The 15684-nt window shown below is 34.0% G+C and overlaps 2 protein-coding genes across 5 annotated transcripts; both read right to left on the bottom strand.

Annotated features, from left to right (window-relative positions):
• Positions 1-3935: 3935 nt before the first annotated feature.
• LOC107410981 (protein PLASTID TRANSCRIPTIONALLY ACTIVE 16, chloroplastic) lies at positions 3936-6565 on the bottom strand. Its single transcript, XM_016018482.4, has 5 exons — positions 5963-6565; positions 5384-5836; positions 5180-5248; positions 4860-4918; positions 3936-4742 (listed from the first exon to the last, which is right to left on the bottom strand). Exons 1-5 carry the CDS (start codon positions 6419-6421, stop codon positions 4202-4204), a joined length of 1581 nt encoding a protein of 526 aa, XP_015873968.3. The 5' UTR covers positions 6422-6565; the 3' UTR covers positions 3936-4201.
• A 2191-nt stretch (positions 6566-8756) lies between these two features.
• LOC107411025 (uncharacterized) lies at positions 8757-14858 on the bottom strand. 4 transcript variants are annotated; one of them, XM_048468351.2, is made up of 13 exons: positions 14553-14858; positions 14309-14398; positions 14036-14158; positions 13518-13685; positions 13312-13398; positions 13037-13173; positions 11837-11884; positions 11656-11712; positions 10460-11464; positions 10206-10277; positions 9970-10092; positions 9623-9838; positions 8757-9531 (listed from the first exon to the last, which is right to left on the bottom strand). In XM_048468351.2, the coding sequence occupies exons 1-13, from the start codon at positions 14571-14573 to the stop codon at positions 8913-8915; spliced, it is 2766 nt and encodes a 921-aa protein (XP_048324308.2). In that variant the 5' UTR covers positions 14574-14858; the 3' UTR covers positions 8757-8912. The 4 variants fall into 4 exon arrangements, with proteins under 4 accessions (XP_048324308.2, XP_048324307.2, XP_015874017.3 ...); XM_048468350.2 differs by having other exon boundaries at positions 11656-11715; XM_016018531.4 differs by having other exon boundaries at positions 9623-9823; positions 11656-11715; positions 14553-14856.
• Positions 14859-15684: the final 826 nt, after the last annotated feature.

The following is a 15684-nucleotide window of genomic DNA, read 5'->3' on the forward strand; positions in this document are numbered from 1 at the left end:
TCAAAATTGCTTACATGATAAAAATTTAACTATCAAATAAAGTGATTATTAATATTTGAATTTGAATATAAAATCATAGATGGGATATTTAAATCTAACTCTTAACAGTTATCATCTAATCATTCTTAAATTATTGATGTCAAAGATTCCTAACAAGAGAATTATCGTATTTGAGCATCGTATATGCATGTAAAGCCAAAGACTTAATTAATAGAAATATAGCTTCCCTTCTAAGAAATAATTTGGGGAAAAAACCATTAATTTTCTCAATCTTATTATTTTTGAAATGAACTAAAGATGAGTAAAATGTGATAAATATGCTCTCAGATCCTCACTGTACTTGAGGTTGTCTTTCTCTTTTATACCCTTCTTGTAATCAACCTGTTACTCCTCTGTTCTTGGGCTTGGCTTTCGTAATCAGCAGTCATTTATAAGGGTGTTTGGATATGGAGATAAGGAATTTAAAGGTTTTTCGAAAAATAAAGATATAACAATAGATTGCGTTGATTAAAGATCTGAATTATTTGTTAAAAAGATTTGTATGAGGAGCTAACCCCATATTAATATCATATAAAATAATTATCTTGCTCTTACATATGACACTTGATAGATTTCATATTAATCATTCATGTTACCAAAATTTTTAAAAAAAGTTATTTATTGCCATTGATGACACTAATTATAGGTGGGATTTATATCTTATATATTATTTGACAATTTAAATGAATTTTTAAAATGATTTGTTTTTCTAATTTAGAATTTTTAAATAAAAAATCAATATATAAATAAATGTTATCAATCAATTTTCATATTATTAATGATCGACTGATGATTATCTGATGATTATCATCATTTATAACAAATAACAAAATTTAAATTGTAAAAATTAAAAAAAAATTAACATAAACCACTGTAGTTTTTTATTTTTTTAATTTTTTTTTTTTTGGTGAAAAAAACCACTATAATTTTTAAACATATATAATTTTTCTAATTACATAGAAGCTAAGGTTAAAAATCATTTCAACACTTTTTATGAACGAAATACCGCCCAATTTTTTTTTTTTTCTTTATTTACTCATCAGCAAACGGACAGTGTATATACTAGTAGCACTATATTAGCTAGCTGCATTATTTGAGATCTCGCCAACTATTTCATCATACATATTTTCTTCTCTCACAATAAATTAATGGCAGGAGAGTTTAACCTGTGATTAATTAACTCGTCCATTGATGTTTTTGCTGTTGATGTGTTGAATTTTAATTAATTTTTTAGAATAAGTTAATCACATATGACAATAGAAAACACACAAAAGAAGTGCAACAAATTTTAAAGAGACAGATAATTTTGATAAAGTTCAGATTAATAAGCGAGAAAATCCTAGCTAATCTTATAGATAACTTTAATAACAATTAAGCATGCGAGTATTTAATTTGCGTAATCTTTGCTTAACATGAGAGTTTGATCACAGATGCACATATTCAATATCGAGGCCATTTCATAAAAAAGTTTTTAACAAATTATGTTAACAAATGAAACGGTCTCATCCAACCATTTAATAAAGATTGGAGCTTGCAGGTATCGTATCCATGGCCGTTTTAACTTTCAATCTTGTATACAAAATTGGATGAGGCCATTCCATTTCAATGTGGTTGATATCGAAGCACATGCTTGCGACTATGGAACAGTCGATTTAGTTAAGACATTAAAAAGTTCTATGAATTGCTAGTTTATGACCACTTTGCGATTTGTGGCGCTACTTTGAATATGTTGTTCTTTCTTATTGTTGTTTTTCTTGTCGTGTTTCTGTAGCCATCTTTCTCTTTCAGGTTGACTATTCCATAAAGAATTAATTCAACCATTTCTTTGTTTTTGCATACACAAAGTTTAATTGGCTGATCATTTTATTGATTTTTCTTGTTTATGAATGTGACGACTCAGAATAAAAAGGTTACAACTAACTCTAGCACGTTTGGTATAGTTTTGCTTTTTCAAAAATACTTTATGAAGAAATCATTTTTCGCTAGCTTTGATTAATGCTTTTTTGAAGATCTAAAACACTTTCAAATAATTGTCCAAGCACAACTAAAAACAACTTTCAAGTTTTAAAAGTTACTGACTTCTTAAAAGCTATGCCATACAAAACCCTACTTAATTACATTATAAATGCTATATGGTGCTGGGCTGTTTAATTTGTTTGGTTACCTAGATTACCTTTGGGTTAGTAGCTTTTGTTAATCCTTAAATTATACTTATAGTTTCATTATGATCCATGAATAGTTTCTTTTAGTATTTTGGTCCTTAAACTTCAGTTGCATTGTGATTGTTAAATTACTTTTTGTTTTCTTTTTAGCAGTTGTGTGGCTTCATATAACATGCAAAATCCCATGGGTTTATTTGATATTAAAATTTTGTTGTTTCCTTATTACAATAAGTGTGTTTTATGTTTTTATTTATTTAAAATTAGACTAAAACTAGTTTTAAAGTTCAAAGTTCACCCAAAAAAAAAAAAAATTAGAGACCAAAATTCAAAAAAAAAAAAAAAGGATCAAAGTACGGCTATAGCATAATTCAAACCCCAATAACCAATTACTTTCATATATTTACCCAAAAAGCGCAAAAAAAAAAAAATATATATATATATATATATATGAAAAAAAGAACCAATTACTTTCACATCTTTCTTTTCCTTCTTTTTTATATATCTACTCTCTCTTCTTCTTCTCCTTTTTTCAAAGAATGAGGCTTTCTTCAACAGCAAGCAAACCGTACATTAGCCAGTAAAAATGGAGACACCCCAAGAGGAATGTCTTCCATCCAGGACTTAAAATTGTCAAGTGAGAAAGCCAATGTAGCTAGCTCATGGGCAACACAATTAGATTCCCTATGAGCAAAAGAAATTGAAAAACCAGTATACAAAGCTAACAAATTTTCAATATCAACTACTGAAAACATATTATTTCCTAAATAATCCTCACCACCATTCAACAATTTAACTGCCATTTGACAATCACTCTCAATCTGAGTCCTATCAAACCCGCAATCTACACAAAATTGCAATCCTTCTCTGATGGCTTGTAATTCTGCCATTAAAGTACGAAAATGCTGAAGTAATGGCTTAGCCATAGAAGCCATAACCTGACTCGCATAATTCTGAAACACAGCTCCAAGACCAACAACTCAACAAGAAGAGCACTATCAATATTAAGTTTATATGAACCTGAAATCGGACAATCCCACCCATTATTAGAAGATGAACAAGGAACTACTGTATCGTTCAAGTTAGCCTCCTTAAAATCAAGATGCAAACTAGCCAAACCATCAAGCATCAATTGGTCACCACGTACAAATTCTCCATACAAATGAATTCCGAGAGTGCCAAATTCCTCATGCAATAAAACTAAAGCGTTTTCTTCCAAATTCTAAAACTTAGAGAGAACCCACCTTGCAAGATTAGTAAAAGAATCAAACCTCTGCGATTTTAATTCTTGATTTTTTATTTTTATCTTTTAAAAAATCAGCTAATTTCCAAGCTTTTTTGGCATTAGAATAAAGCATGAAAAATAGTCTCAGGACCACCTCCACAAATAGTACATGCACTAGAATTTGAAATTCTTCTTTCAACCAACGCATGGGCACTAGGGGGTGCAGATGAACAAACCCTTACAAATAAAAATCTTAATTTTATTCGGAATTTTGAAATCCAAATAGACTTCCACCGGGTCCGATTAGCACCATCACTTAAACAACCAAATCTTGAACCTATCACTTAAACAACCAAATCTTGAACCTCCTCCTAACTTTCTCGCAATCCAATAGCCAGATTTTACATTATAATGACCATTAGTTGTAACATACCTAGTCATTCTTACTTTAGCTATCAGTCAAGGATAAAAAGTAAAAGAGAAAAAGTAGTTGCTGCTATTTGAAAGGCATATAAATAAATAATTAAGAGCATATTAACCTTAATAGAACTTTTACAATATACAGAACCAATTATTCTTTCTCTTACAAAAGATAAATATTGAAAAGACTTGAATCAGTTCAACTACTTTGCCGAATTAAACTCAAAGTTAAACCACCTATTGATAACAACATTAACAACATAAAAAAATAAAAATAAAAATAAAGTTACATATATTACCAAATCTGCACCAAAATACCCTGAAACATTAGGCATTGGGTTGGAAAACAACTGCTTCATCAATCATCATCAACATATATGGTTTCCTGTGTAAACAGGCCACCAAACACGCTCCTCTTTTCGACCTTGTCCTCCGTCTGTTTGCCCTTCGTCTTCTTTGGATCCTCTTTCGCTTTCAAAGCCGGAAACCGTGGACCTGTTTGCTTGATTACTGCTTTCAGGGCAGGTAGCGTCCGAGCTTTTGCCTGTCCTCTCACAGTGGCAACCTGAACTCTGGGAGTTTCATCAACAGGGTTTTGAACGGTTGAAGCAAGCTGTGCGCTGAGTTTTTCCCATGAAAGTCCAGAGCTAATGTTTTTGGCTCTGTTCAATATGTTTTCAACTGAAGCCCCAGCTGCCTCTGCTTTCACTTGAGCATCCTGAGCTAGACTAGCAGCCCGAACTTCTTGCTCGGACAGCTTTTTCACCTCTTGTTCAAGTTTCTTCGTTGCCTCGGCTGCTTCACGAGCTTTCTCAGCTGCTACTCTTGCCTCTTCCTCTGCTTTTGCCTTTGCTACTGTTTCTGCATAAGCTTTTCTTCTTCCATCCACAGGGATGGTACTGATAACCAATACACACACATTCACATAAAAGTTTAGACACAATCTTTAAACCCCAGCAAATTACCAGCAATATAAACAACACTTTTTGCACACTCATTGCTCAATTGGGTTCTACCTGAAAACACCTTCCAAAGGCTTCGATGTGGCTGATGGATCTGTATATACTTCCACAACCTAACCCAAGCAAGTAAACAAAATAGCCTTTGATAAGTGCTGTTTCATTGTGTTGCATTAGTGAAATGCCAAATCAATAATGACTACAAAAAATCATATCACACTTAAAGCACGTATAAGTCCTATAATTAACTACAACAAAATTGAAATTTTGCATCAACAAAATGGTAATATATACAATGTTCAATTTTTAAGCAATTAATTAAGCATATTAAAAAGTCAGTAGGAAAAAAAATGTTGGGTAAATTGAAAAAAATGTACCTTATTCTCTGCCACGGCCGTGTTGGAGAAAACATTGGCAACCAACGATGCGATTTGAGACTGAGCTACCTGATAGAAAAAAGAGTATGAAAATTTTAATTAATACCCACGAACAAAAATTTGGCTAAAAAAAATTAAAAAAAAATCTAAATAATATATTTGATTAAACTAGTATTTATTTATTTATTGCATACATTACATTACTTTGTAGTCGATTGCACCTGCGCTTCCCTCTGCCGAAACGACGACGTTATAAGCACTCTCAGGCGAATAATCATCCGTCAAACTGGTCTTTATAAACGTGTAACTGACGCTGGTTTCGATTACTTTCTGCAAAAACTCTGGTACGCTCAACGGCTGAGATCGCGAGAAGATGTTGCTGAAGAAAGAAGAGAGCCCATCCAGTACGTTGTAAGTCGACGCTGCAGCCGTGTTCGCGTCGTAGACAATCGCCACGTGTCCAACGCCTGCGAGTTCAGCCGCTTCGATTACTTGTAAGGCATCCGATGTGGTGACTTCAGCAGTGGGCCCATTCTCTGCGGGTCCAATTGTCACGACAACTTTGCTAGCGTTTCCAATTGCTTTCGCGATCGATTCAGGATCTTGGAATGTGGATTCGACGGCGTTGAGGCGCTTTGATTCTTCATTTGATATGATCTAACAGTCATGATTCAATCAAGACAAAAAAAAAAAAAAAAAAACGAAATGAAAATTTTGGTCTATTATTATCCACATTTTTTGCGTTTGGAGTAAAAGAAAGTGCGAGAAAGTTTAAAATTAAACCTTGTATTGAACAGCGACACGAGCCAATTCCTGTGCAGAGGCGAGCTCAGGAACGCCGGCACGGACAGAGAAACCTTCACGGAGAAGTGACTGAGCTATGCGGATGCCGGCCTGGCCGGTTGCACCGGCGACGAAGACGGTGGTAGGGTCTTTACGCCTGGTGTTCCCAAAAGACAAGCCGCCACCGTCGCCGGTGGAAGATGGTTTAGTGAGAACGGGAATCAAAGACTTAACGTCGGGAACTTTGCCGAAGTCGAAACGGAAAGGATTGGAATTGGTTTTGTCTTCAGGTTCGGCGGATTCACCAGAAGCATCACCACCTCCTTTTCCGAGCCCAAATGAGAATGGGTCTGATCTTTTGGCGAAAACCCTCAACCTCCGGGTTCTGCTACCCGTTAAAGTGGATGAATTGGGTGTGGAGGTTAGAAGGATTGAATGGGAGGTTGGAGTCGCAGCCATGGAGGAGGAGGAGGAGGAGGAGGAAGAAGGCGTTGGAGGAGCCGAGAGACCGATCAGTCTTTTTGTGAACTCATAGTGTTTGGAAAAGACTCCGTTTGGCTGCTTGTTTCGTATATGGTGGCAAAATTGAAATTGATTTCGTATTTGCTATGAATATTATCTGGATGAAGGAAGGGTGCGGACAGGGTTGACAAATGGAAAGGCGACACTTGTCAGAGTTTTATCCAGAAATCCTGAGTTGGAGACCAGAGGTTTTTATTAAGAAAAAAAAAAGTTGGTGGGTTATTTAGAAACAAAAAGTTTATCAAAAAAAATGTTTATCCGGCATGCCACCACAGAAATCTTCTGATAGGGGTGGACCTACCTTCGAAGTCCAATTTTAGTATTCTTTTTTTTTTTTTTTTTTTTTTTTTGGTTATCTGAATTTTCATTTGTTTATTTCTCTTGTCAAACCTAATACATGAAATCAAACTGTCTCTCCACTCTCTAAAAGTCTAAAATTACCTAAAATTATTTAGATATTATAAAACATTATATATACATATATATATTTATATTGTAATCAAAGATTTTTCTTTTTCTTTCTCTTTTTTTTTTTTTTTTGGATGAAATTGAAATCAGATATTCAAACTTTAGATTTGTACTATATGAAATACAATATAATTTTGTTCGATGACGTTACAATCAAAAGTTGTTTATTGTTGGTTGGAAAATTAATATAATTTAAATATAAATATATGAAGACTTTAAGAATAAATAAAACTCTTAACCATATGCTAAACAATTCAATACAATCCTTACAGGATAGCCCACTAGTAATAATTACTTGAGTTCAAATTTACACTTCCAATATTATGAGGGAAAAAAAAAACAAAAAACTTAGTGCTCATAAGTCATGACATTGTTGAATTATGTTACTGGTTGAGCTTTATAATAGAAAATGGTTGCACCACCAAAATATATATATATTAATATATACGGATTACACAATTTATATTGTCCTATTCTAATTGTCTTGATAAGAAACCCATACAAATTTGTCCAATAATTCGCTCCATTCAAACCAACAGTCGCATAAAATACTTGCATATGTTTGATTCTTCTTCCTAAATTTATTTTCATGAAAAATTACTTAATAATTTTATCTTTTGGAAAGAATTACTTAATAATTTGTAAAAACACAAATAATGAAGGATCATTATTTAGTATTTACTCATTATTTGTGTTTTTATAAATCATTAAGTAATTTTTCATGAAAAAAAGAAAAAATCATTTCGTATTTACCCTTTTTATCAAAAAATAAAAAAAATCTTTAGTATTTTGCTCGAAAAGCAATAAGACTTCAACTTGGCGAAGAGAACATCTTCATTCCGCTTTTTTATGAAATATATGCATATATATATATATATATGTATATATTTATATATATATATATATATATATATATATATAGTGTATATATTATATATATGGAAAGTACAACTACAACTGTGCAAATATGGAATCGGCTAGAAAGTACAGATTTCGTTGCTATTCATTTATATCCATGCAAATAGTTCGGCTAGAAAGTACAGATTCGGCTCTTGTTCACTTATATTTATGCAAAAAATGGATTGCCAAAGCGTAGATTCGAAGTACGGTTACTCCAAAATAGAAAAATTAGAATTTCTTTTTTTTTTTTTCTTTTTTTTTGGGGGGGGGGGGGGAAGAAGAAAACCTAGAAAGTTGTAAAATGCAACCAACCCAATTTGTAATCCCTAATGTTGTTAACTTAGTGTCATTCCAATTATTTCGTTCAAATTACCATTCTTATTTTTAAAAAAAATAATTTAATAATAAACGTTTGAAAGACGCCTTTCATGTATAATTGTTCTATTATTCATCCAAAAAGGAAAACTTGTTTTATATATAAATATATATATATATATATATATATATATATATATATATATATTAAATATACAACTTTTAACAATCAAAATATATATTCAAATTTTCAACAATTATCACATTAAAATATCCTGATCATAAAATCAAAATCTACTATGATAAAACGCAGATAAAACATAAATAACTATTTTATATTGACTGATTTGCACTCCATTTTGATTTCATATTCTCACTTTTCTCTATTGAAGTTTTATAAATACCTTAGAATAACAATACGTAGCTCTTAGAAAAACGAAAAACCATACAGTGCACAACCAACTCTTGAAGCCGATATTGCTTAAAAAGTTTTTTTTCAACAAAAATTCTACTTGTTTAGTATTATGGGGAAAAAGAAAAAAAGTTAAAACAAAAAACAAAAAAAAAGTACTACATATTCAATATGAGATTTTCTTTTTCTTTCTTTTTTCTTTTTTTTTTTTTTTTTTTGACCTCGTAAAGCGTAAAGCACAAAGCCGGCCCGGCAAACAAATCATATTCCTAACAGATCTAGAAGTCACTGTTTAACAGGAAAAAGCATGGTATTCCAATACAGCAAATAAATTTAGTGACCAATGCCTTTCTTTGCTTTAAGGGATTCAAGAGCCTTATTCCGTAACTCAATCTCAAGCTTCTTCTGCTCAGATTCTGTCTCTTCATTATCTTTTGAACGAGATTCGGTCCTTGTTTCATATTCACCATCTGAAGCAGAAAAATCACTACGACTCTTGCCTTTCAGCTTCTCTGCACGACGTTCATCCCTCCTCCGACGTCGCTCCTCCCGTCGCCGACGCTTCTTCTCCCTCTTCAATCTCTTTTCCTCTTTCCTTCTCTTTTTGGCCTCCTTCCTCCCCTCTATTTCAGAGTCATTACTGTAATCATCATCTGAAGCCAGTTCTTGCCTTTCTGATCTTTTATGCTTTCTCTTTTCTTTATCTCCAATTTTGTGCTTATCTTCCTCAGAACCAGAAGTGTCATTTTGATTCTTTTGATCCTTTTCAATCAATGTGTCTCCAGATTCTAGTTTATGTTGCTGACCGATGTCCTTGACATTATGTGATCGAGGGCGATTCTTCTCATCAGATTTTCTATCTTCTGCAGCATATGGTGCCTGTTGTCTCTCATCTAGCAGAGAGTCTCTGTACACTGTGGGCGACTTCTGTCGATTGGAACCCCTCTTAACCCTGCCAGTTTATATCGTGCTTGTAAACTGAGTTCGTGTATGGGTACAAGAAATTAAATAAGCAGTGCAAAATAAGTCACTGGTTATAATACCTCGTTGTCTCATGGTCTTTGATTCTGACTTCCATATCATCCTGATGGCTCCTAGATTCTAACACCCTGCGACCAGCTAATCTTTCAGGAGAATAATCCTCCCTGTGAGGCACCTTTGCAGGAGAATCTCTATGCTTGCTGATAGTGGATGCTGGCTTTAGTCTCCTGTCCAAAGACTTGGTTTTCTGATCTCCATCCTTCCTGCAAAGCATGAATCTTGTTTCACTCAGTTAATGGACCAGACAAAACTAGAAGTCTAGAACATTCTACATACTAATGAGAGAAGAAAAGCAAAGACAATTTGGTAAATCCAATCTCAATTTAACCTAGCATAGTTAATTTCTTACTCTTCTTCACTCATCTCCGAATTGTCACGAACAAGTTTCTGTTCTCTTGGTCTCCTTGCAGGACTTGAGTTATTATCATATTTCATTCGCTCCCTAGGCTGCTTAAGAGGACTCTTGTAGGGACTGTGCGATTAGAAGCAGCAAAAAAATGTGTAAGCATGCATAAAACAGTACATATTGCTCTCAAGAATATAACATTGAAAACGCAGGGAATTGTGTGCAAACAAGACAAATACCTCCTTCCTTCACTAGCACTCCTTTCTTCACTAGAAGATCGACGTGAAATAGGAGATAGTCTCTCTCTTGTCCTGTGACATGATTATTTATAGGATAGTTCAAAATGACTCACACAGTCCTAAGGTTATAGATTAAAATCAAGCTGCCAATAAGTGGTGCTCCTCATGACATCTGATTTAGACAATCAAAATAACTAAGCACCTAATAGATAAAGATAATGCTAATCTAGAAGAAATAACAATGTTCCACTAACCTGATTTTTTCTCTGGAAGGTGATTGAACCAAAGAGCCCTGGTTCTTTGGAGACCTCCTCCGGATTGGTAAAGGGGAACCATGAGGAGGAGATGAAGAGCTCCGCTCATAAGGTGACAGAGACCTACTTCCAGGAGTTGATCTCCTACCACCAGCAGATGATCTGCACTGCACAGGAGATGCATACCTATGTGCAGGAGATGATGATCTTTGTGATCTGCGTCGTTTCGGTGATGGTGACACAGAATGTTGCACAAGTGATGGAGACATGCGACGCCGCACAGGTGATAGGGACACACGACGCCGAAGGGGTGAAGGTGAGGGAGACATGCCTCCAACAGGTGAACGTAAGGGAGATGCACGGCGACGTACAGGTGATGGAGATGCACGGCGCCGTACAGATGACGGAGACGCACGACGCCTTACTGGTGATGGAGACATACGGCGATGTATGGGTGAGGGAGACATTCGACGCCTAATTGGAGAGGGTGATACACGACGTCGAATTGGAGAGGGTGATATACGACGACGCACAGGAGAGGGTGATCTATGTCGTGAGGGTGACCTACGACGCCTCACAGGTGAGGGCGATCTGTGACGTCGCACGGGAGAGGGCGATCTACGACGCCACAACGGTGAGGGTGAGGCACGACGTCGTACATGTGATGGTGATCTACGACGTCGCACAGGCGATGGGGATCTCCGACGTCGCACAGGCGTTGGTGATCGTCGATGTCGTAGAGGTGATGGTGATCTACGACGGCCGATAGAAGGTGATCTACGTCGGTAAGGAGAAACTAACCGATGTCGCAAGGAAGAAGGTGATCTAGATCTTCCCCTCAACTTCAATGGTCTCCCTCTTATAGGAGACTTTGATCTTCGAGGTGAATCCCTCCGCCGTGGTGTAACAGACCGTCTTCTTGGGGAGAGATAAACCCTTTCAGAAGAAATGGACCGTCCTTGTTCCTCTGGTGACCTGGATGCACTTTTTGACCTGCTTCTTTCACTAACAATCACCATTACAACAAGTAAGACAACTAGTCCTAAGAATTGGAAAACAGGTTATCAAATCAGGAAACAGGAATGTAGCATTCAAAATTTCTTTATACAAGTATCATACAAGTTAAAGTGGAAACTGACAATGCAACACAAAAAGATTAATAAAAGTCAGCTACTGCTGGCATATAGTAAACTTACCCTGAATAACTTCTGGTATCAGAATGTGACTTGCTGATAGACCTTGCAGGGGAGCCTCTACTAAAAAGAGTAGACACAAACACAGTAAATAAAAGAACAAAAATATCAAGATGAAATCAATACCATTTCCACCTACAACCGGGCAATATGATAATAAGCATATGATCATTAATACACTTACTGAGGGGACAAAGAATAACGACCAGCCAAACGTGGAGACCTAGAAACCCTGCATGAGATTAAACACAATGTCAGCCTCAGCACTACTTGTAAGTGCTGGAAATTTTACTTCACTGTTAGTCTCACAACCATTTAGAAGTTTTATGGAAAATTTTCTTTTACCAATATTTTTGTAATGGTGATCAATCCCTAGCTCACCATATCATTGGTAGAAAGGAGATATTATAAACAGTATTTCAGTTATTTTGAGTAGTAGAGTACAGAGAACATAACAGCTATAAGTAAAGTAAATGCTACAGTATTAAATGACCTATAATCAAATTCAAATCATATACAACATTTGGAGGAATATAGAACATTTAGAGGATTTATCAGCAATATGGAGGTTATAATGAAAATAAAAAAATTGTTGTATGTATTAACATTGTCAACATAGTCATCAATTATAATGTCATCTTAAAAAAGTCTTAACACCAAAATAAGCACGAGGCTACTGGACATTTGTGTTCCCAGAAAATTCATAGTCTTCAATGGATATCAGTAACTAAATGCCACTCCTTTAGGCCATGTTTTGTGTTCCCAGAAAATTCTTATCCTTCAATGGTTCCATAGCATGGCCTAAAGGAATGGCATTTAGTTACTGATAACCATTGAAGAATATGAACTTTCAGGGAACACAAATGTCTAGTAGCTCTCACTTATTTTGGTGTTAGACTTTTCTAAGATGACATTATAATTGATGACTATGTTGACAATGTTAATAAGTACAACAATTTTTTTTTATATTCATTATAACCTCCATGTTGCTGATAAATCCTCTAAATGTTCTATATATTTTGATTATAGGTCATTTAATACTGTACCATTTAGTTTACTTATATTTGCTTTTTATTATAATGTCATCTTAGAAAAGTCTAACACTAAAATAAACAAGACATTTGTGTTCCCAGAAAATTAAATTCTTCAGTGGTTATCAGTAACTAAATGCCACTCCTTTAGGCCATAGTTTTAATTGATGTTTGGGAACAGTTTAGATCAATTATCAGTAGATTTAAAATCAGTGTCATAAAAGTTAAATGGACAAGAACAGCAAATCTACACTAATGTGTTGTGATAGTAATAATGCAGAATTTTTCATTTCATGTACAAGAGAACATTGAATGTAGCCAAAACACTACTTGAAGGTAATATAATCCATTACCTATGCGTAGCTCTCACACCATTCCTCTTGACAGCTTCTTTTGCATCCTCAGAATGGTCACTTGAAGCCCTTGTCAACATATGCTCTGAGTTTGGCTCCAAAGCATCATTACTTGCTTTTGTTTCAACCCCTCCGTCCTACAGTAGTTTGAGGTAAAGGACATGAACCCAAATAATTGCAGAAGCTAGCTGAATGCATGAAAACACAAACGAAAGTTAAAAACAAAAAATTCAGCTCCACAGAATGTAACTCCAGCACGAACAAAATACTATTACCATCTTCTTCAATCTTTCTTCTTCATACTCTCTGCTCTCCTTATCTTTCTTCCTCTGAATTTCATTTGCTATCCTATCTGCCTCCTCCTGTAGGGAACCAAAATATCAATGATGACAACAGCATTACATAAAAACAAAACAGAAACAAAGCATAACCATACAAATATACCAACCTAAACAAAGCATAACCATACAAATATACCAACCTTCTTCTTCCTAGTTTCTTCTTGTTTGGAATCTAAGAACTGTTGAGGAACACCACTAGCATTCTTTTGGGCAGTTAAAAGAAGTGCCCAAAGCTCCTTCATAAATTTTCCAGTATTTTTTTCCATAAATCCAGTAAGTTGAATTTGGACCTCCTTACCATTCACTTCCTGCACGATAATAACAAGCAGCAGTTCCACATAACATTAATGGAAAAATAATAACCAGCTTAAAAAAACTTGAATATTCAAGAAAAGCAATAGAAACATCATTTACTCAGTTATTACATTGCGGTTTAAATATGATAACAATTTAATCGCTCTTGCAAGTAACAATGTCTCATCATATTAGCAACCCCGAATTCAGAATTGAAGGACTATGATGCAATATTTATAATGTCTCACATTAAAACTAAAACCCCATTCTTAATGTACCAAGAAAACCTAAGAAAACAAGTGTTAATGATGTAGACGATACAGTTTCACTTGTTAAAGAACAAAAATTTACAGAATTAGATTACCTTTCCATCCAAAAGACCATAAATAAAGTTGATAAGAACTTCATCCTCAAACCCAAGAAGTTCAGTCACTCTACTGGCAATCCACGGCCGGATTACATCCATAGTCACCTTCGTCATGTCCACCTACAACGTATTATTCAATATGTGAAAAACGCTAATTCCAATCAAGTGAGAATTTTACATCGCCCCGATTCCCACAAACAAACAAACACAAATATTACATGGAAAACACATTAAACAAAAATTAACAAAAACCCAAAAAAGAAATCGAACCAAATGCTCTAATTCAGGAGCGAACTTCTGCGATTTCAACAGCTTGGCTTGCTTATTGGAGAACCGCGCGTCCTGATCAGCGGACGTACCCTAAATACAACAAGAAAATCAAAATCCAGACGAGCATACAAATTGAATAAGAAAGTAAAAGATCTGAACAGTTCACAAGCAACTGAATTTCAATCTTGATAATAGAAAAACGCAAGAAGCACAATAAACTCAAGAAATCACTACTTTAACTTACCCGGAAAAACCCGCCAGACATTTTCTAGGGTTTATGGTTGGAAGCTCAAAGAGGTCGATTGGAAAAGGTGAAAGAGAGCAAATAAACTTGGGGGGCGAGCAGAAGTGAAAGAAAATTGGGGAAGTTTACGTTGGATTCACGCAATGGATTAGAAAAGCCGGTGTTGAAAAAGAGCAAGAGAGGCTCGACGGAGCTCGAAATCTCAAAATCTCACAATCGATCCCTCTTCTCCACCGTGCGTGAGTACTACACTTTCTGCGTGGCTCGGTCTTAGTGCTGGAGAGCTACTACATACTCGATGCTTCTGACCTAACCGCTATGTATTTACCATTTTAGCCGTCTCCGACCTCGTTTTCATTATTTTATTTTATTTTATTTTTTAATTAAAACATTTTTTTTAATTTAAAAGAGTTTTTTGTTTGGTTAATTAAAAGAGTTATGCTGTTTGGTTAATTAAAACTGAATATCTAATATGCTAAGGTGATAAGTAGTTTCTCTTTTTAGTTTTTTTTTTTTTTATTTGTTGATATTATCTTCAAATGAAATATTAATTGTGACAGTAAATATACATATTATATTGGCAATAGATATAGTTTGATGTTAAAAAATATATACATATATATAAATTCTTTAACAGATTTCTAGAATAAATATCCAATAAATGTAATTTAGATATTATAAAATAAGTACCTATTTTTAAAAAATTTGTTAAATATTATCAATTTTTAAAAATAAAAAATTCTTAAAAAATCAATTTTTCAAAAAATAATAATAAAATTTAAATTTTATTCATAGTCATAGAATAACTTTTATATGCATTATAATCAAAAACAATTTTAAAATTAACTATATATTTATACAACCTAACAATATCAATTTTTATATCATATAAAAAACAAACTACATTTATTAATTTTAATTAGAATATTTTCAATGAAAACATAAATTATAAAATGAACATGCCACATAAAAAATATAGATAATATTTAAAACAATTATTATTCAATGATATGATTTAAAATTAATGTCAAATTAATATGTTTATTCTATCAAAGCAAATGTAATTTAAACATTATTGAGGTAAATGTTTATTCATAATGACTCTGTTAAACATTATAGAATTTTCAAAATA

This window comes from Ziziphus jujuba, chromosome 10 (genome assembly GCF_031755915.1).
Source record: "Ziziphus jujuba cultivar Dongzao chromosome 10, ASM3175591v1".
Lineage (NCBI taxonomy): Eukaryota > Viridiplantae > Streptophyta > Magnoliopsida > Rosales > Rhamnaceae > Ziziphus > Ziziphus jujuba.

Bases quoted from the DNA above. Each gene is read 5' to 3' on its own strand.
- LOC107411025 (XM_048468350.2), bottom strand. From the start codon at position 14,573: ATGTCTGGCGGGTTTTTCCGG. The intron at 11,885-13,036 runs GTAATGGATTAT...AATCTCATGCAG, and splicing joins GGTGTGAGAGCTACGCATAG to GGTTTCTAGGTCTCCACGTT. The intron at 10,093-10,205 runs GTATTTGTCTTG...CTAATCGCACAG, and splicing joins AGTGCTAGTGAAGGAAGGAG to TCCCTACAAGAGTCCTCTTA.
- LOC107410981 (XM_016018482.4), bottom strand. From the start codon at position 6,421: ATGGCTGCGACTCCAACCTCCCATTCAATCCTTCTAACCTCCACACCC. The intron at 5,249-5,383 runs GTAATGTAATGT...TTTTTCTATCAG, and splicing joins CAGGTGCAATCGACTACAAA to GTAGCTCAGTCTCAAATCGC. The intron at 4,919-5,179 runs GTACATTTTTTT...TGCTTGGGTTAG, and splicing joins CGGCCGTGGCAGAGAATAAG to GTTGTGGAAGTATATACAGA.